The sequence below is a fragment of the Budorcas taxicolor genome, chromosome 10 (assembly GCF_023091745.1).
Source record: "Budorcas taxicolor isolate Tak-1 chromosome 10, Takin1.1, whole genome shotgun sequence".
NCBI classification, from domain to species: domain Eukaryota; kingdom Metazoa; phylum Chordata; class Mammalia; order Artiodactyla; family Bovidae; genus Budorcas; species Budorcas taxicolor.
This window is the reverse complement of record NC_068919.1, coordinates 45,283,261-45,305,065: the sequence shown is the minus strand read 5'-3', so window position 1 is coordinate 45,305,065 and position 21,805 is coordinate 45,283,261. Positions and strand designations below refer to the sequence as shown.

Genomic DNA, 21,805 nt, shown 5'->3' with positions numbered 1-21,805 from the left:
TCTTCACAACCCCATGGACTGCAGCCTACCAGGCTCCTCCGTCCATGGGATTTTCCAGGCAAGAGTACTGGAGTGGGGTGCCATTGCCTTCTCCTTAGTTCCCTGACTAGGGATCAAACCTGTGTCTCCTGCATTGGAAGGCAGATTCTTATCCACTGGGCCGCCAGAGAGGTCTCCCCTTTTTTCTCTTTTCCTGTAGATTATTTTAATGCTTTCATTTGCCTGAGCTGATTTCACTCCTTGATCACTGATTTTGGTGCCAGTCTTTCTTAAAAATATTTTCCTTATGTGTTTCAGAAATTTGGTTTGCAGGTTTACTTTTAGTGGAAAAATTTCCTTCTTCTTTTGCCATTCTCTCCTTTTCCTGTCATCCCACTCCTTTTCCATCTCTTGGTTTACTTTTCTTCTATTTGGTTTCTGGGGCTCCCAGTCCAGAGACAGCTGAAATATTGCAGCTCTAGGCTCCTGCCTCACAGTGATAGTAAAAATCCTGCCACCATGTCTGCCAGCTGCTTGATTAAGTTGCCTCCTGCTGCTGCTGCTGCTGCTAAGTTAGTCATGTCCGACTCTGTGCGACCCCGTAGACGGCAGCCCAACAGGCTCCCCTGTCCCTGGGATTCTCCAGGCAAGAATACTGGAGTGGGTTGCCATTTCCTTCTCCAATGCATGAAAGTGAAAAGTGAAAGTGAAGTCGCTCAGTCGTATCCAACTCTTAGCAACCCCATGCCCTTGATTTTCATGGAGAACATCTATTCTTCATTACATTCACAGAAGCCATAATTTGAGTGGCCTCTCCCTACTTCTAAAACGGTAGAAGTCCGTGAGGATCTTGGCTTTTGCTCTCTATATGGCTCTCTGCTTCTGATTCAAGGAGAGGTGAAGAGTGCATAAAATATATAGTATAGTTTTTAAAAGAATGATAAAATTAGAATTTATTGTAACCACTATTGGCTGTCTTTTACATTCTTTATACTTTTCTCTCACTGAGATGTGCTTGGAGTAGTGGGGTCCCCTCTAACAGGAACCTCCAATACCATGGTGCCAGAGTACACCCTGTCCACTCTAACAGCAGGTGGTACTCCAGGGTCCTCAGTGAGTTTCACTGCAAAAACTTTTGGGTCCTAGGATAACCTGGTCTCTTCAGGGTTGTAGGCTTTATAAACAGCCCATCACTGTATAATTATTTAGCTCAAGGATCTTCTGACTAGATATGGTTACCATTATTGCCTTTTCCTTAAAATTAAATAATAGCTCTAGATGTTTGGGGTTCCCTGGTGGCTCAGATGGTGAAGAATCTCCCTGCAAGGCAGGAGACCCAGGTTTGATCCCTGGATCAGGAAGCTCCATGGAGAAGGAAATGGCAACCCACTCCAGTATTCTTACCTGGCGAATTCCATGGACAGAGGAGCCTAGAGGGCTGCAGTTCATGGGGTCGCAGAGTCGGACATGGCTGAGCAACTAACACTTTCATTTTTTCAAGATGTTCGCAACTTTTTCTCTTGACAATAGCTTGTCAAGTCTGTGAATTCTCCCTACAAATTCCACGTATAAGGAAAGACAGGCTCATTTTATACATTGTGTATGCTGCCCCAGTGCTAAGGTTTACAAGCTTTCAGAAATCCTTGGGAAATATATAAATATATTTATTATTTAAATAATTTGATTTAATACATATTAAATATTTTTATTTTTAAAAATACTATGATATTTTAAATATACCATATGTAATATATAAAAGATAATTATATATCCCGAAGTAATGAATGCTTATCTTCAAAATTAACATCTCATTAACTGTTCAGTTAGGATTATACTCCTTTTACATTTTATGGTAACCTGAGGTTAGGTTTCTTATTTCACAAGAACCTCTGATCATCTACAGCTGTCAGAGATCATACCTAACTACAAATTACATGATACTTTTGGATTAGAAGTTTTAAGTGCAAATTTTATTCACAGAATTTTTAACAGCATTTTTTTTAATATGAGGCCTAGATACAACAATATTGTTATATGTTTGATGTGGTGTGAAGCTAGACTTTCAGAAGTAAGAGATTTTAAAGAGCCTCAGAGAAATGGAAGAAGCTGAAATGAGACATAAAGAATAGACATGACAAGAGAGGAAAAGGGTCCTGGGGAAAGGAGCTGCCTACTGAGCTGCTGCTGTGTGCCAAGCACTGTTGCAGGAGCTGAAGATCTAAAGTAAGTCGGCCTGGTAAGAAATCAGATTAGTTGAGTGGAACAAAGCGTTAAGTGTTACTGAAAGTTATGACCAACCTAGATAGCATATTCAAAAGCAGAGACATTACTTTGCCAACAAAGGTCCATCTAGTCAAGGCTATGGTTTTTCCAGTGGTCATGTATGGATGTGAGAGTTGGACTGTGAAGAAGGCTGAGCGCTGAAGAATTGATGCTTGTGAACTGTGGTGTTGGAGAAGACTCTTGAGAGTCCCTTGGACTGCAAGGAGATCCAACCAGTCCATTCTGAAGGAGATCAGTCCTGGGTGTTCTTTGGAAGAACTGATGCTGAAGCTGAAACTCCAATACTTTGGCCACCTCATGCGAAGAGTTGACTCTGGAAAAGACTCTGATGCTGGGAGGGATTGGGGGCAGGAGGAGAAGGGGACGACAGAGGATGAGATGGCTGGATGGCATCACTGGCTGGATGGCATCACTGACTCGATGGACATGAGTTTGGGTGAACTCCGGGAGTTGGTGATGGACAGGGAGGCCTGGTGTGCTGCAATTCATGGGGTCGCAAAGAGTCGGACATGACTGAGCGACTGGACTGAACTGAACTGAACTGAAGATGTGCGCACTGGGGCTCCAGGTGTGGAGAGAGCTCCTAGGGACGGAGCCTACGAACGCTTCTCTGAGGAGGTGACACCGGATCTAAGAGGAGGCAGAAGGGGGGAAACGAGGGGAGGGAGAAAGATGAAGAAATATCAAGAAAGAGACAGGACAAAGTTAAAAAAGGAAAAGAGGAAGGACTCGATGCTATCGGCGCTCCGCCCATCGTGCCTTGACTGCTAGGGCCCGAGCGCAGTCACCGCCCCCCTCCCTTCCCCGCCCTCCCATCCCTTCCTAGAGCCTCAGCCGCCAGCCCGGCCTGTGGGAGCTCTGAAGCTGCCGGCTCGCCAGAGACACCATGTACCGGCTCCTGTCAGCCGTGACGGCCAGGGCCGCGACCACCCGGGGCTGCGCCTGGGGCTGTGGGCGGCGTGCGGTTCATCAGCGTGCCGGGCTGCCGCCACTCGGCCCCGGGTGGGTCGGGGGCCTCGGGCTGGGGCTGGGGCTGGCACTTGGGGTTAAGCTGGCCGGCGGGCTGAGGGGCGCATCCCCCGCGCCACCTGCCGCGGCCCCCGACCCCGAGGCCCCGCCTCAGGCCGAGCTGCTGCAGGCGCAGGAACAGCCCCTCGCCCCGTGGTCTCCGCAGACCCTGGCGCCGCCGCACGCCAGGCACTTCGCCAGAGCCATCGACAGCAGCCGCGACCTCCTGCACAGGATCAAGGTGGAGCGACCGGGGGTGTAGGCAGCCGGGAACCCGGCGCCCCACCCCCGGCGTCACCCCGGAATAATGAGGCCCCTTGGTGGTTATCCTTCGGGGCGAGAGGACCCCATCCCGGGCGGCGGGATGCCGGCTGGTGGCGAGAAAGACTTCCCGTTTCCCGTTCTCCCGGCCATGGTCAGAAGCTGTTGGGAGGTTGCCCCAGTCGGGGCGGAGGTCAAGGTCCGCCTCGGGGACCGCCCCTTCCCCCTCAGGGTGCCCAGCAGGCACACCCCTCACCGTTAGCGCCCGGCCGGCCGGAGCGGAGGTGGGCGGGGCCCGGGCCGAGGGGGCGTGGTGGGGCGGGGCCGAGGGAAGCCCTCGAGGAAGGCGCAGGCGGATTTCGGACCTTCTTTGAGCTGTGCTCTTGAACTATGCTTTCCCCTTGGCTCTTAGGATGAGGTGGGCGCACCTGGCATTGTAGTTGGAGTCTCTGTAGATGGAAAAGAAGTCTGGTCAGAAGGTAGGCTCAGAATAGCTTTATTTATTGGCTTATTTTCTGCCAGTCGGTGAATAAAATCTTCCATGAAGTGGAATACATACTTTAAAGAAAAGTGTCTAACAGAATAAAGAATTGGACTTTATTCTGTGTTGGAATAGAATAGCAAGGCTTAAAATATGACTGATGAATAAAATGGAGTCTTAAAGATGGGTTGTTTCTACCCCCACTTTCTTAAAAGACTGAATTTATTGCTTTCAAAGTTGTGTATAAAACAGTCTAACTGCACGTTTGTAGATAACCCTTATGATTAAATAAAACATCAGAATGTAGTGGTTTTCCTTTTTAATTCAGTCGATTTATGAGTCCTCTGTTGTGTAAAATGCACAGTACTAAGAACTGGGGATATACATGATTCCTTTTTCTCAATGAGTTTACAATCTACTTTGTTTGTTTTTGTTTTTGACTATAAGGAGATGTCAGCTATATTTTCAGAAAAAGCTAGCAACTTGGGAAGATAGATTTCTAGTCATTCTGTGATACTTTTATCAAAGAATTTTGTAATTTGGTTTACTTTTCCATTGTGCACAAACTGGTCCAACTCATCACAGAAGGTTTTTAGAAACCCAGCTTTTAGGAAATGTTGTCTCAGACATCATTTAAAGGAAGCAGTACTTTTATAAGTTGATAGGAGCAGTAAGGTTTTGAATTTAAAGAAAAAATGATTCTTTATCCAAGTTTAAGCATAGCCCAATCAACATTTATGAAAGATATTATAATAAAAATTATATAAATGTCAGCTCTGTAGGTGAGGGCTCTGTTTTTATGCAAGTATTTTTCTGCATAATCTACATTTACAGGTGAAAATAATTATATCTTTTCATTCTTTTCAGATCTAAGTTCTTTATATATCTTAGATTGCCACACTTTTATCCTACAGAAGATGAAACCAAACTTAAAATATTTTCTGGGCTTCCCTGGTGGCTCAGAGGTTAGAAGGAGCTTTATTTAAACTCGTTGTTGTTGTCAGTCGTGTCTGACTCTTTGCGACCCCATGAGTACATTAGTCTTCTTCTGACCTGCAGCTGAATTTAATTGATGATTAGCTTGATTGGTTTTCTGGGGCATCTTTTCACATTTGTTTTATTAGTCATTTTAAGGGATTTTGTATAAACTCCCTAAAAAATCAAGAATAAATATAATCTGAAGAACAATGATGTTTTCCTTAAAGAATGTAATTTGTTTAAAATATGGAATAACCAAATTTTTTAGATAAGCTAAGCATCAGTAACTGAATCATAACATTACTGTTTTGCACAGGGTACAGTTTCAGTCTTGTTATAAGGTTAAATTGTTAGGCCTACTGTTGTCAGTATTGCTAAGACTCATCCCTTATATGTTCAGTTTTGATTAATTATGCAAGTAGAATAGCTTTTTCTTTTGATAAGCACATAGATTGTTTTAAGATAGTATTAGTTCAGTTTTTGAAGACTCCTTTGACCATGAGACCTATTATGACTTTTTGCTTTTTTCTCCCAAAGGTTTAGGTTATGCTGATGTTGAGAACCGTGTACCATGCAAGCCAGAGACAGTTATGAGAATTGCCAGTATCAGCAAAAGCCTCACCATGGTTGCTATTGCCAAACTGTGGGAAGCAGGGAAACTGGATTTTGATATTCCAGTACAACATTATGTTCCTGAATTCCCAGAAAAAGAATATGAAGGTGAAAAGGTAATGAAGTTCATAATTCGTTTTTCTAATGATGTCTAAGTGGTTTTTAAAAGGTTTCATAAGATTATTTGATTTGTTTTTAAATTTTATTAATGGATTAAAATTTTATTTTATCCTGATAATAACTGAGTGGATATTTTTCTAAAATTTGAGGCCAAAGATGTGTACATGATAGCAGCAGCTTAAAATGGAAAATATTGCTGAAACATCATTCCAAGGCTACTGACTTTTTATTATGCAGTTTAATACCATCGTTGAATTTTTATTTTTACTTTTAGGTGTCTGTCACAACAAGATTATTGATTTCCCATTTAAGTGGAATTCGTCATTATGAAAAGGACATGAAAAAGGTGAAAGAAGAGAAAGCTTATAAAGCCTTAAAGATGATGAAAGGGATGATGGAATCTGACCAAGAAAAAGAGTTAAAAGAAAAAGGAGGCAAAAGTAATGAAAAGAATGACTTTGCTAAAGCTAAGATAGAGCAAGATAATGAAACCAAAGGCCGAAATTCAAAGCCTTGCAAGAAAAAGAATGATTTTGAACAAGGTGAATTATATTTGAAAGAAAAATTTGAAAATTCAATTGAATCTCTAAGATTATTTAAAAATGACCCTTTGTTCTTCAAACCTGGTGAGTGTTAATTTCTTCTTTTTACAAAATCATCATTATTGAATGATTAATTTTCAGAAACTCCAAAATGATACCATCCTGAGTGCATTCAATGTGGTTGATGATGGTATGGTTTTGTTAGATGCTTGCCTTTGTTGTCTATAGTTCTTAACAAAGCCTAGTATTCAGGAAGTTAGTTGTTTGCTTTAACTTCACTGGAGGCTACCTAGACATTTAATGAGTTCTCAGTATCAGGATATTCATGGAAAAAATAAGGGGTTGGAATAGCCCTCCAAATAAAATTTGGACCAAAGTTTGCATGATGAAGCACTGCTGATTTTTTGTATTTTGTTAGTATTTAATTAAATTGTTCAATTTGTTGTATGTGTTCATTTCTTAAAGAAATTAGCATACACCAGCCTAATTTTATTTCCCAAAAAGCTGCTCTATAAAAATAATTTTTTTGTGTATTTTTTGGTATGATGCCTGCCAAAACTACTTTAAATTTATTGCAGGTTTATGTCCTTGTATTCCATTTTCATTTTAAAAGTGGTTTGTGGAAATTCCCTAGAGGTCCAGTGGTTAGGACTCTGCCCTTCCATTGCAAGGGGCAAGGGGTTCAATCCCTGGTCGGGGCATGGCGAAAAAAAAAAAAACAAACAAAAAAACTAATAAATATATCTATCATTTTATTAACATTCTTGTGTTTGAGACATGAAATAAGCAGGGCCATTGCAAAGTTGACTAAATTCGTTAATATATCATCCATGATCTTCACCTAAATGGTTAAGTAAAATATTCTAGTTTTTAAAATATGTCAGTTTTCAGTAGAAAAATATTTTGCATGTTTTTGAATAATAATGAAGCATTCTTTTTTTCCCCCCTTTGCAATGATGTCTCAAGGTAGTCAGTTTTTGTATTCAACTTTTGGCTATACCCTACTGGCAGCCATAGTAGAAAGAGCTTCAGGATATAAATATTTGGACTATATGCAGAAAATATTCCATGACTTGGATATGCTGACAACTGTGCAGGAGGAAAATGAGCCAGTGATTTACAATAGAGCAAGGTAAATGATTACCTTCTGGTATGTCTAGCTATATTGCATCTTCACACTATGTTATCAATTTAAAGTCACGCTTTGCTTGTCTCCATTCCATAATCAACTTGCCACATTTTGGGAGCTTTTCTTCATGTCTCTTTTTCCACCTATAATGTAAGTAAAATAAAATGTATTTGATTTTTCATATATATATTTATATATATATATGAAGTAGTCCAAGGTCCTTATAAAAGTTAGCAATAATAATTTAAGCACATGAATAATTAAACTAAAATTGTACCCATCATGGGTATCTATAATTTGATCTTCCATCATCTATTATATTTTAGTTAATGTTTTATTTACCTTTTATTATTTTTAATTATTTTTAAAATTTTGAAATTATCTTACACATATAGAAAAGTTACACAAACTGGTACAAAGAATTTTCATATACTCTTCAACCAGATTCCCCACATTACTTATTTTAACATTTGCTTTATCTGTCTCTGTTATTTTTTCTCAGCCATTTGGAAATCAGTTGGCAATATGCTACCCCTTATACTTAAGTGGTACCCATAAATACTTAAATATTTTCTAAATATTTCTTAAGTATTTTCTAAATATTTCTTAAGTATTTTCTAAAACTAAGGGCATTCAGGAAATGAACATCAACATAATACTTATATCAAATCTACAGACATTATTCAGATTTTATTAGTTGCCCCAATAATGTCCTTTATAACACAAGGAAAAACATTTTTCTTTCTGGTGCAGGATCTAATCTAGGATTGCACGTTACATTTAGTCGTCAGGTCTCTCAGAAGTCACATGAGTCATTGTATTCCTTTAGTGGTGATAATAATTTGAAGTGGTATATACCAGTTTTCTCCCCTGTAAAACTTTGAAAATCATTTTATTGAAATAAGCTAAAATTTTGTCATAATTTTTACTAGTAATGTATAAAAAAGGCAGTGAAAGAAAATCTTGTGACTAAAGACTAATTCGAGTTTTACAGTTATGGTGTTTTTCATTTTACTCTTATTATTTGGTTGGTTAGAAAGGTAACAACGCATTTAACTAATCAACTGTTACTTTTACCTTTTAAGTTTCCATTAGAGAACACACTTTACAAATGACTTAATGATACTTGACTAGATGAAATGGTAGATGTTTTTAGGTTTATCTCCCCATACTAGCTTTGCTCAGTTTACTGTTGTATTTAGTTAAATTACCATTTTAAAATTATCAGCTTATTTAAAAGGATCAAATGTCCATTGCAAATCAGCGTGAAAGAGATTTTTTGAACCTAAAAGAAATTAGGTTAGCAGCGAGCAATGAATTATAATTTTTAAATGACCTGTAGGTTTTTTTGGTTGTTTTGTTCTGTTTTTTTTTTTTAATTGAAGTTGATTTACAATGTTGTGCTAATTTCTGCTGTATAGCAAAGAGGCTCACTTATACACATATACACGTTCTTTATTTAATATTCTTTTATATTATGTTGTATCCCAGGAAATTGGATATATTTCTCTGTGCTGTATTAGTAGGACCTTGTTGTTTATCCGCTCTAAATGTAACAGTTTGCATCAACTAACCCCAGGCTCCCAGTTCATCCCTCTGCCTCCTCACCTCCCCTTTGGCAACCACAGCCTGTTCTCTATGTCTGTGAGTCTGTTTCTGATTTGTAGATAGGTTCATGTATGCAGTATTTTAGATTCCATATATAAGTGATATCATGTGGTATTTGTCTTTCTCTTCCTGACTTATTTAGTATGATAATCTCTAGTTACATTCATGTTGCTACAAATGACATTTATTTCTTTTTTTATGGCTGAGTATACATCGTGTGTGTGTGTGTATACACACATCTTTATTTATTCATTGATGGACATTTAGATTGTTTCCATGCCTTGGCTATTGCAAACAGTGCTTCTATGAACATAGGGGTGCATGTATCTTCTTGAATTACGGTTTTGTCCGAGTATATGCCAAAGAGTGGGATTACTGGATCATATGGCAATTCTATTTTTAATTTTTTGAGGAACCTCCTTACTCTTCTCCATAGCGGCTACACTAACTTACATTCCCACCAACAGTGTAGGAGGGTTCCCTTTCTCCATACCCTCTCCAGCATTTGTTGTTTGTAGACACTTTAATGATGGAAATGACCTTAGTTTTCAGGCAATGCTTATTATGTCTAGGTCCACATTATATTCTACTGGAAACATAAATAACACCTGAAGTTGTCAGTTGAATCTAGAAAAGATTCTCTAGTAGTGTTGGCATAGATGCATAACCTTATTTTGAGTTAAATCTAGGCATTTGATAACAAATACCTACTCTTTTATATAAGGAAGAATCACTGAGCCTCTTTTCTCAACTGAAAATTAAGAATCACGAATGTGCAGACTGCAAGTCAGCTGTTGTTTGTTGTTTTCTTAGTAAATAATGCACAAATACCAAAACATGGCACGTGACAGTGAGTTAATTTCATCTTATCGCCCATTCTTTGAGAAAAGGCAGTGGGTTTCTGTTTCTACCGTTAAAGGTTTCCATCAGCTCTGGGTTTTTCTTTAGATTTTGCTTGTGCCCAGTGGTGCTGAAGTAGTGAGTGATTCTTTTTAGGTTGATTAAATGGGCTGCAGAAATAAAGTAGGACACTAAAAGAAGAAGGAAATGTTGTTATAGAGGAAAATGTCTGTCCATTTTCTTTGTTTTTAGTTTACTTGATAGAATTTTTATTTGGGCCTCTAAAAGCTCAACTCTGATTCTTTTTTATTTTTGTAATAGTTATTTCAAAAGGGCTTAGAGGCACCAGCTTCGAGTAGAAGTGCATGAAATAAAAGAAATCTTCTCAAAGATGTATGTTTAAAAAAAAAAAAACCTTAAAGTAAAACTTAGTAATTGCTTATGTTTCTGTTTGTTTTGTGGTACAATTTTACAAGAAATAAAATTTTGAGCAAAAGTTTGCAGCTTTGTTATCTAGTCTACTGACCCCTTGGTATAATCATAAATATGTTTATATTATCTTGACCTAGGCTTTTTAGAGTTACTGTGCCCCAGAAGTAAATATTTATCATCTTTATCACTTCTCTGTGTGAATGTGTGTGTGTCTTTAAACTAGTGTCTCCGAGTCACCTGTTTGAGGTATTTTCCCAGAATCCCACTCCGCAATACTACCTACATTTCTTTGGCCAGAATTTTAGTGTCAGGCCACATTCAGCTGTAAGGAATGCAGAGAAATCGGTTTTTAGCTGGGTGCATTGTTGTCCTGAATAAAACTGGGGTTTCTTGAAGAATAGGAACATTGATTCTGTATATGCAAATAGATATATTTATTCTGTATTTCAGGTATATTCTGTATAAGCAAGTAAACTAAATAACCCTTTAAGCAAAAACCCACAGGGGAATGGAGTGAATGTTCTTGCCACTGAAGGACACTGTTGATAGGGGAATCCTTAGTCAATGCATTAGCTTATTATTAGACACCATTCTTATTTTCTCTGTGTTTGGCATAATACGTGCAACAAAGATCTCTTTCCTAATTGGATAAGACCAAAATCAAATAAAATGTTTTCTGACGTGTTTGCTGTATTTTTACAGTATAAGTATGGTCTTTTCCTTCTCTTATTGTCTTTATTATTAATTATTTTTATTTTTTCAAGTATCTTCTAAAATTAAGCATTGTTCCTTGTGAAGCTTTCTTTTATGCCTTTAGTCTATCTGGTAATAGGAATGCTAAATGTTAGAGTGAGATTGGTTTGTATAATATGCATGTTAAATTCTATAGGTTTTTTAACTTCTTAAAGCAATAAAATACAAAGTGATACATAATTATTTGTAAAGGCATTTTAAAAGGGATTTAAAATTATTTTGCATTTATAAGCTTCTAGATGTAGATTTCTATAGTACTATAATGTTGTGCAGAAACTATAGAGATTCTTCAGGATGACTGTTTGTCATCTGGCATCATTCCATCAGTTATCCAGTTAAAAAGATATTCCAGTAATTTAAGAACTTGTGTCCATAATTCCATTCTTTTAGTGCAGAAATCCCTTAAGAATTTGAAATAGTAAAGTTATTCAGTTGATCAAGATTATTTTCATGAGAAGTCATTAATTTGTCCTCTGTAAAAAGGAATCAAAAGAATATAGCTTAGAATTTATTTTGAAAGAGGAGTCATCCTAATTTCCAGCCTTGATGTAAGTGCTTTGAAACACTTCATTAAAAGTTGTATAATGCAAAGCTGATTATTAACCAAAATAGGTTTGTAGGTCTCTCCCAGTTTACAAACTTCAAGATCACTCTAACAAATATATTTTTCATTGAGAAACCTATTTTTATTATTCTATCATGTGAGATTTTTTTGAAATTTGATTGACTGGAAATACAAGTGTAATCAGTGTTCAGGCAAAAAGTAACGAGGACCTTAAATACAAGAGTGGCTATAGGAATGAAAGGAAGGGAGAAAGATTAGACAGAAAGCTAAGGTTGAATGATGAGATTTGTCATTACTGAATGTGAGAGAGTTGAGGGCAAGAGAGGCAAGAAAGGTCTTAATGGAGAGGAGAAATATGAGAAGGTTCAGAAGAGATCACTTCTGGACACGTCCATCTTGCAAAATGAGAAGACAATGTATCAGATCATTGGCTCATGGGGGAGCATATTTAGATCCTCTGTAGACTTTTTTAATCTTCAGAGTATATACCTGTGGTCACTCCTGCTTCACCCAATATTATGACTTGGAATTTTGGGAGACATGTAAGAATCATGACAGAAGATAGAGGAGTCATTTTTCAAATTATGTGCCCACTATCCTTCCGAGTTATGAATTTTGAAGGGAGGGATGAGGCCCACTACTCATTCTGATAAACAACATTGAGAAACAAGTTTGAGACTCATTAATGCTAATAGAAAAACCAGTGATAAATTTGGAACAGGGATTGTGGTACAGCTGTAGTTTTGTAGTTAATTCCTATAGAAAAGAAGACCTGGGACCCTGGGACCCCTGGTGATGGGAGGGATCTGGGGAGTCATGGGACTGAGAGCTAGAAGAGAGAGCGCAGAGCAAACTGGCCTGTGGGGAGTGTCAGTGATGTGGTGGGTCACAGAGCTACAGGGGAAGCTAGAATGAGGGGAATTAGAAGATCCTTGATAACACGCAAGAGAGCTGTTTAGTAGAGATGAGGGAACAGAAGCTATATTCTAAGGAACTAAATGAATGGAGAGGGTGAGTGCATGAAAACAGCAGGTGTGGACTGTTTCATGTAGTTTGGCAAAATATGAGAATTCCAGACATCCTGGAATGTGAAGTCAAGTGGGCCTTAGAAAGCATCACTACCAACAAAACTAGTGGAGGTGATGGAATTCCAGTTGAGCTATTTCAAATCCTGAAAGATGATGCTGTGAAGGTGCTGCACTCAATATGCCAGCAAATTTGGAAAACTCAGCAATGGCCACAGGACTGGAAAAGGTCAGTTTTCATTCCAATCCCAAAGAAAGGCAATGCCAAAGAATGCTCAAACTACTGCACAATTGCACTCATGTCACACACTTGCAAAGTAATGCTCAAAATTCTCCAAGCCAGGCTTCAGCAATACGTGAACCATGAACTTACAGATGTTCAAGCTGGTTTTAGAAAAGGCAGAGGAACCAGAGATCAAATTGCCAACATCTGCTGGATCATCGAAAAAGCAAGAGAGTTCCAGAAAAACATCAATTTCTGCTTTATTGACTATGCCAAAGCCTCTAACTGTGTGGATCACAATAAACTGTGGAAAATTCTGAAAGAGATGGGAATACCAGACCACCTGACCTGCCTCTTGAGAAATCTGTATGCAGGTCAGGAAGCAACAGTTAGAACTGGCCATGAACAATGGCCTGGTCCCAAACAGGAAAAGGAGTACTTCAAGGCCCTGCTTATTTAACTTAGATTCAGAGTACATCATGAGAAACGCTGGGCTGGAGGAAGCACAAACTGGAATCAAGATTGCTGGGAGAAATATCAATAACCTCAGATATGCAGATGACACCACCCTTATGGCAGAAAGTGAAGGAGAACTAAAAAGCCTCTTGATGAAAGTGAAGGAGGAGAGTGAGAAAGTTGGCTTAAAGCTCAGCATTCAGAAAACTATGGCATCTGGTCCCATCACTTCATGGGAAATAGATGGGGAAACAGTGGAAACAGTCTCAGACTATTTTTTTGGGCTCTAAAATCACTGCAGATGGTGATTGCAGCCATGAAAGTAAAAGACGCTTACTCCTTGGAAGGAAAGTTATGACCAACCTAGATAGCATATTCAAAAGCAGAGGCATTACTTTGCCAACAAAGGTCCATCTAGTCAAGGCTATGGTTTTTCCAGTGGTCATGAATGGATGTGAGAGTTGGACTGTGAAGAAAGCTGAGCACTGAAGAATTGATGCTTTTGAACTGTGGTGTTGGAGAAGACTCTTGAGAGTCCCTTGGACTGTAAGGAGATCCAACCAGTCCATTCTAAAGGAGATCAGTCCTGGGTGTTCATTGGAAGGACTGATGTTGAAGCTGAAACTACAGTACTTTGGCCACCTTATGTGAAGATTGACTCATTGGAAAAGACCCTGATGCTGGGAGGGATTGGGGGCAGGAGGAGAAGGAGACGACAGAGGATGAGATGGCTGGATGGCATCACCGACTCGATGGACATGAATTTGGGTAGGCTCCAAGAGTTGGTGATGGATAGGGAGGCCTGGCGTGCTGCAATTCATGGGGTCGCAAAGAGTCCAGCACGACTGAGTGACTGAACTGAACTGAGAGTGAAAAGACTGGAAACTGGAAGCTGTAATGGGGATAAGAAAAAAAAAAAAATGTGAGTGTGTGTGTGTGTGTGTTTTCCCTTAGCATATAAAAAACTAGAGCACTTTGTGAACTAAGGTGAAGGCATCAAAATTCCTATCATGGCAAGGAAAGCCTTTATGACGTGTACCCTGTCCCATGTCTACTCCTCTGGCATCACCTTTTGAAGCACTCTCTGCTTCAGTCAAACTGAACTCTTTGCTCCCCAGCGGAGTGAGGAGCCATTTCAACAAGTCTTGCTCTCACTAGTGCTCAGGATTCCTCACATCCATCTTTCTAGTTATCCCATAACCTGTTACTCAAAGCAATATTGGCATCACTTGGGAGCTTGTTAGAACTGTAGGATTTGGGGCCCTCTCCAGACCTACTGAAGTGGAATCTGCATTTTAACAAAATCTCCAGGCGATTCATATGATGCTCTAAAATTTAAGAACTATCCAACAAGACTGTTTGCCCTTGAGAGCAGCCACGGTGTATGATTTTTCTTTTCTCTCCAATGCCTTACAAGGAGTCTCCGTTACATACTTGGCCAACAAGTGATGCTTTCGTGTATTCAACATATTTCCCAGTACTCAGTGGATGTCCAGTACTGTTCTAGCTGGGGGAAATATCAGTGGACTAGGTAGATAAGATTCCTGCCCTTATGAGACTTACATTCTGTGGAAATGTAAACTGAGATTCTTCTATATTGACATGAAGAAAATAGAACGGAGCAGTGGGATATACACTAAGAGGCTGTTAAGGGGAGCTCTATTTAAAATATATTGGTTTGGGGCCATGTCAGTTGAATTGAAACATGAATAATAAGGAAAGCTATGAAGGAAGACAAGATGTTGTAAGTGATGAGGTCCCAGAGGTAAGCAAGGGCTAAATTATATTGGACAGTGAGTATCAGTGCCATTAGACCCACTGCTCCGTACTTTAACAATATGTTTTAACACTTCCCTTATTATCTGAAATGAAAATAGGAAATCATATAACCTATATTCTATACTCTTAACTAAAATGTAAAAAAAGAAATAAAAGGAATATTATATAATAGATAAATCTGGTATATAATAGATGTCTCAATATGATAACATTTACTTACCACAACATGCAAAGATGTAACAAAGTCAACTGCAACTTAATATGTAAAATTATTTTAAATGTGACAAGTAAATGCAGGCCAGTAGAGGTTTATTGCATTTGGTGCCTCAACCCATGTCCTTAGTGGCTAACTCTGGCTAAAGTTGTAAGCAAAATACAGTATGGTCTTCAATTTTCACAAAGGCTGCATTCAAGAATTCATCTTAGAGTAAAAATGTGCCAAAAGTAGTTTGTATTTACATATAAAATGGAGGAGGTTCTAGGCTCAACTAGTTATAAACAGATTTTATTTTTGTTTACATGAACATCTGGTAGAATGGTTGATCCAACAGGATATAGATATAGGAGAATGCACCATGGTGTGGGACTTTCCCATATACCACAGGACATTTAGGACCCTTAGGCCCCTACCCCCTAAGTCTCAGTCATAGCCCTCCAATAATTGTGACAGCTAAAAAAAATGCCTCTCACAATTTCCCTTGGGGAGTTAGTCCTGCCTGTGCTGAAGGCCATTGACTGTGTCGTAGACTGCTGTGAGAAATTCGAGTTTTATTCTCATCACATTCGTAGCCATTAGAGGGCTTTTTATGGCTGGGAAAAGGAGAGGCACAATCTCTGGCTCTGCCTGCGGGCAGACTGCAGGGGGCACTACGGCCTAGGAAGCATAGCTGCTGAAACAGGCTGTGGAGGTGATAGGAGGTGGTCAAAGGTGCAGGTAGCAGGATCACTCTTGAAAACAATGGGACAGTTTTGTGATAGATTGCATGATGATGTGAATGTGTTTTAAGATGAAGATGGGAGTTTCTAGCTCACTTTGGATGGTCTCAATCTTCTCAGTAAAACAAAGAATAGAGTTATCTGCTGACTAAGCCGGAAGTAGGATAGGGGACTGAGGGTGAGATTGGGAATCCCAACTATGAAGAGTACACGAGGGAGTGGGGCTTCCCTGTTGACTCAGTGATAAAGAATCTGCCTGCCAATGCAAGAGACATGGGATCGATCCCTGGGTTGGGAAGATACCCTGGAGAAGGAAATGGCAACCCACTCCAATATTCTTGCCTGGGAAATTTCATGGACAGAGGTGCCTGGTAGGCTGTAGCCCATGGAGTTGCAAAAAGTTGGACACAACTTAGTGACTACAACAACAACATATCAGGGAATACCCAAGAAAAGAAGAAAGGATTTGAGAACAACAGCAAAGACCCTTAGCAAGAGTATGAATTTATAGCAGTCAGCTTTGTTATATGAATTCCTGCAGCCTTTCTTGGGAGATATGGGATATTTAGGTTTTTTCAGGATTGATGGATTGGTATAGTGTAAGTTCAGAACAGTGGAACCGAAAAATGTGGTCTCACTAAAGACCACAACCAAAATGGTTCAAACGACTGATGATATAGTTCAGCCCAGAAGAGAAAATCAGAGGAAACCACTAGAAACTAAAAGACCTGGGAAAATTGAGAAGACTCAATGAGCATGGATGAAGGTTCCATTGAGGACAGAGAGCAGGTTCATTTGGAGAGCTGGAAGGATTGGAAGTCATAGTCATAGGAAGAAATTTCTGAGTTTGAGACCCTAGTGATAAAACATAAAAAAATGATGGTAAGATTCAGGTCTAACTGTGCTTATGAATAGCCAAGGATAGATGAAGATGAGAGTCATTACGGATGAGACTGTCAGCAAACTGAAAAACCATTTTATTATGAATCTTGAAAGGCAGGAGCCTCAAGAGTTATGTCCTTTATTTATTTATTTTGTGATTTCATTTTATGTACCTAATGTTTATGGTACAGTTTCCTCATATTAGAATGGAAACCTCATCAGGTTAGTCTCTTTTTTTTTTTAACACTTTATCCCAGCATCCAAACAGTGCCTGGCACATAGTACGTGATCCATCAATAACCAATCTATCAATAACCTAATTACAAATTAGGATGGAAGCAGAGAGGCAACAGATTGCCTAGATTTTAATCCAATTCTGCCACTTATAAACTATGTGACTTTGGACAAGTTATGTATATTCTCTGTGCCTTAGGAATTTTAATAGTACCTATCTCCTAACATTGTTACAGGAATAAATTAGTTCGTATGTATATAGTTCTTAGAACAATACCTGGAACATAGTAAGAAGTTTATACATGTTTATTAATCAAATAAAATAAACATAGCTATTAAGGGTGAGAGTTGGGATTCAGGCTGAGATTTGCTAACTCCTGCTGCTTCCACTACACCAAGAAAGTACCCCATCCCATCATTATACATAGTATTTCTATGTTATTTTTAACCAGGAGATGTAGTCTTCTTATAAATATTAACCTTATTCCTGAACATCCCAATGGTATGTTTTTAGTTATAAAATTTACATGTAGCACATGGTTCACTGAACCCAGGAACTGAAAATATCTACCAAACATTAGGTGTTTCTGCATATGCACAGGGCAAATATATATCATGTGTACTAATCAGTACATCTTTTAACAGTATTAAAAATTTCATACACTCAGCATGGGCAAGCCTTGCAATAGAAAAAATAATCTGCTTTCTATACTTTACTCAGTAACTTGTGTTTCATTTTATTTGAATCATACTGAAAACTAGTGGTTACTTTCTGAGAAAATATATTCACTACAATGAAATACAATCTGTCTCATGTATGTATTTTTCTATTTATCTTCATGTATGAAGTCAATACTAGACTATCACATTTTTAATGACTATTCTTATTTCATTTTAGATTTTATGTTTACAATAAAAAGAAACGCCTTGTCAACACACCTTATGTGGATAACTCCTATAAATGGGCTGGTGGTGGATTTCTGTCTACAGTGGGTGACCTTCTGAAATTTGGGAATGCGATGCTGTATGGTTACCAAGTCGGGCTGTTTAAGAACTCAAATGAAAATCTTTTACCTGGATATCTTAAACCGGAAACAATGCTTATGATTTGGACACCAGTCCCTAACACAGAGATGTCTTGGGATAAAGAGGGTAAATATGCAATGGCATGGGGCGTGGTGGAAAAGAAGCAAACATATGGTTCTTGCAGGAAGCAGCGGCATTATGCCTCACACACTGGAGGCGCAGTGGGTGCCAGTAGTGTCCTGCTGGTCCTTCCTGAAGAACTGGATGCAGAAGCTCTAAATACCAAGGTCCCCCCAAGAGGAATAGTTGTTTCTATCATTTGTAATATGCAGTCTGTTGGCCTCAACAGCACTGCTTTAAAGATTGCTCTGGAATTTGATAAAGACAGATCAGACGTACCTTAACATCACAGGTGCAAAACAAGCTGTTATGGTTTTGTTTTTGTTTGTTGGTTTTTGTTTTGTTTTGAAACATTGAAGTCCCAAAATACATGCAATTTTAAAGAATAAATTTGTAATAGAGTATAACTGAATGCAGAGAATTATGTACCTCTAATTGCTTACTTTTGTAATTGTCTTTTATTGGAGGATGAGTTCTTTATACTCAGGGAAGTAACTATATTTTTACTTTTTGAAAAAAGTGTTAACTCTTGAAATAAAATATTCTGATAAAAATGTACTTTCTGAATGTGTAATACAGAAGAAATTTCATCAACAGCAGACTCAAAATATTGTTCTTTTAATATGACAGCAGATGGTACTTCCCTTGTGGTCCAGTGGCTAAGATTCCATGTTCCCAATGCAGGAGATCCAGGTTCAATCCCTGGTCAGGGAAATAGATCCCACATGCTGCAACTAAAGATCCTGCATGCCACAACCAAGACCTGCCACAACCAAATAAATATATATGTTTTAAAAAGAAAAAAATGACAGCAGAAACAAGATTGTGAGAAATGGTATATTAGTTCTCTATTGCAGCTTAAAAGAACACACATTTATTATCCCATGGTTTCTGAAGCTCAAGAATTTAGGAGTAGCTTGACTGGATGGATCTGGCACCAGAGTCTCTAATGAGGGTGCAGACAATATGTTGTAGTTATCTAAAGGCTTTTCTGGTCCCAGAGGAAATGTTTCCCAAATGCTCATTCACTCACAGTTTTTAAGATTTGTGAACTAAAGATGTTATTTGCTCCCCAGCCAGACACAGGTTGGTAGCTGCTTGATTAGTGTTCTGGGCCTAAGAATAGTTCTTGGCTCTTGGCTGTGTTCTCTAAACTCTTGGCTCTGCCCTCTGAATTACTTTTTTCATGAAAGGCAACATGTGTTTGCATCCAAGTGGCTTTCTCAGCCTGCTTTCATTTTTGGCCACACCAAGTCACATGTGGAATCTTAGCTCCTGACCAGGGATCCAACCCATGCCCCCTGCAGAGGAAGCAGAGATTCTTAACTACTGGACCACCAGGGAAGTCCTACAACCTGCTTTCCTACTTGTACAAGTTTGAGGGTCCAAAGGCCTCTTTTATATTCTCCTTTCCGTCTAACTTAACAGTTTTCCTGCTAATGTAATTTTTTAAAACTCTGTGAGTCCCTTACAAATCTCACTGGGGTTCATGCTAATAAACATATGCCAAATCTCTTCAAACTAGACCCCTCTCTAACTTGGGATTCTGCTAAGACAATTGGAGGAAACACTTAAGCTTCTATTAAGACCTATTGTTAAAATAGCTCTCAAGATACCATCTAGCTTCTTTCCACAGTCATAAAGGATTTTATATATCATACCCTCAATTTCATCTTTAGACTGTTTTTTGTTTTGTTTTCTGGAAGTCCCCTAAATTTTATCTTTGCCTTGAAGCTATTTCTTAATTTTAGCATCTTTTGTCATTTGGAGAGTCTGGGAAATTTCTAAACCATCAGTTATTGATGCATTTTTTTGTTTAGTAGCCCTTCCTTTAGCTTGTCTCTCTCCAGCTTTGTAGTATGAGCAACAAGAAGAAGCCAAGAGTCAGTACTGGGTCTGGAAATCTCAGCTAGATTACCTAGTTCATTAGGCACATTTTCTACTTTCTGTGGTCTTGCAGGCAATAATGTTGCTAAACTTCCTGCTACTTCACAACAGTAATCCTCTTTCTTCCAATTTCCAGTAACATTTTCTTACTCTCCTTTAAGTCCACACCTGCAGCCTCCTCAAAGGCCATCATACTTCTAAACAGTTTCTTCAAGGCTCCTCAGGCATTCACTGACACTCTTTTCAAAATCCTTCCAACTTCTATTCACTGTTCTAAATTTACTCCCCCATTTTGGGCTTTTGTTATAGCTGCACTCTGCTTCCAGGTATCAAAATCTACAGTGTAAAAAATAAGTATTTCAGATATAATTCACAATTCATATACCTTAAAAGTCAACCTTTAAAGTGTACAATTTAGTGTTTTTAGTATATTCACAAGATTGTGTGCCCATTCAATTCCAGAATGTCTTCACCCAAAAAAGGAATCTTAAACCCATTAACATTTGCTGTGCATTCCTCTCTACTCCCAGGCCCTGACAACCACCGATCCAGTCTCTGTCTCTTTGGATTTGCCTATGACGAGTATTTCGTATAAGTGGAATTATAATATGTGGTCTTCTGCGTCTGGTTTCTTTAATTGTAACGTGCATTAATTATCCATTGCTGCATAACAAACTACTATATCTCAAAAATTCTCTGTTTTGTAAGTTTGGGAGCATTTTAGCTGAGCAGTTCTAGCTCAGGGTCTCTCCTGCGGATTCAGACAAGATGTCAGCAGGACTTTCAGTCACCTGAAGGCTAGAGTGAGGCTAGAGGATCTAATTCCAAGATAGTTCAGCCATGTGGCTATCGGCAAGAAGCTTCTGTCACTTGCTAGCTTTTGGGAAGAGGTCTCAGCGGCTCACTACGTGGACTTCTCCATAGGTCTGCTTGACTGTCCTATGGCTTCCCTCAGATTGGGTGATTAAAGAGAGAAGGTAAAAGCCACAGTGTCTTCTATAATCTAGCCTTGAAGGCCATACAGTAACAGTACTACCTATGCCAATTTCTCCTGATCACACAGACCAACCCTGATTCAGTGTGGGAGAGAGCTACACAAAGGCTGAATAAATACCAGAAGGTAAGGCTCATTGGTAGCCATCTTGGGAGACTGGCTGCATGGATGGCTTATTATAGTGTTGACATACTGGGAAATTTTGTTGTAACAGGCATAGATGATCAGTATTGGAGACTACACTGAATTTGGGGAAATTCAAAAAGCAATGGAAGTTTTTTTATTCTCAAATAAAAGAGGCCTGTTCTATAGTTCTGAACTCTCAGCCTGTTTCTTCACTCTACTTTGATCCGTAGAGGTAAGTAGATGGATATTTCTGAGAGGTCAAAATACAGACAGCAACTCCCTACAACAGATCCATTTCATCTCCTTATTTCTTTCTGGCTTCTGACTTCTAGGTCTTCTATTCATGTTTGTCAAATTTTTCAACCCATACTTCTTTGATAAATAGAAAATGCCTTCCTTTAATGTTATTCTTTAAATTTTTAACATTAATTATTGTGACAAAAGGGAAATCAAATTAACAGCAATTTAAAAAAATATTTCTGATAAAAATATCATGTTTTGGGACTTCCTTGGTGGTCCAGTAGTT

The 21,805-nt window shown here is 38.8% G+C and overlaps 1 protein-coding gene across 1 annotated transcript; it reads left to right on the top strand.

Moving 5' to 3' along the window:
• The first annotated feature begins 3,148 nt into the window (after nucleotides 1–3,148).
• On the top strand, nucleotides 3,149–18,681 carry LACTB (lactamase beta). The gene is made up of 6 exons (XM_052646948.1): nucleotides 3,149–3,511; nucleotides 3,944–4,010; nucleotides 5,528–5,718; nucleotides 5,997–6,348; nucleotides 7,231–7,396; nucleotides 18,025–18,681. Exons 1-6 carry the CDS (start codon nucleotides 3,149–3,151, stop codon nucleotides 18,554–18,556), a joined length of 1,671 nt encoding a protein of 556 aa, XP_052502908.1. The 3' UTR covers nucleotides 18,557–18,681.
• Nucleotides 18,682–21,805: the final 3,124 nt, after the last annotated feature.

Bases quoted from the DNA above. Each gene is read 5' to 3' on its own strand.
- LACTB (XM_052646948.1), top strand. From the start codon at position 3,149: ATGTACCGGCTCCTGTCAGCCGTGACGGCCAGGGCCGCGACCACCCGG. The intron at 4,011-5,527 runs GTAGGCTCAGAA...TTTCTCCCAAAG, and splicing joins AAAAGAAGTCTGGTCAGAAG to GTTTAGGTTATGCTGATGTT. The intron at 6,349-7,230 runs GTGAGTGTTAAT...TGATGTCTCAAG, and splicing joins CCCTTTGTTCTTCAAACCTG to GTAGTCAGTTTTTGTATTCA.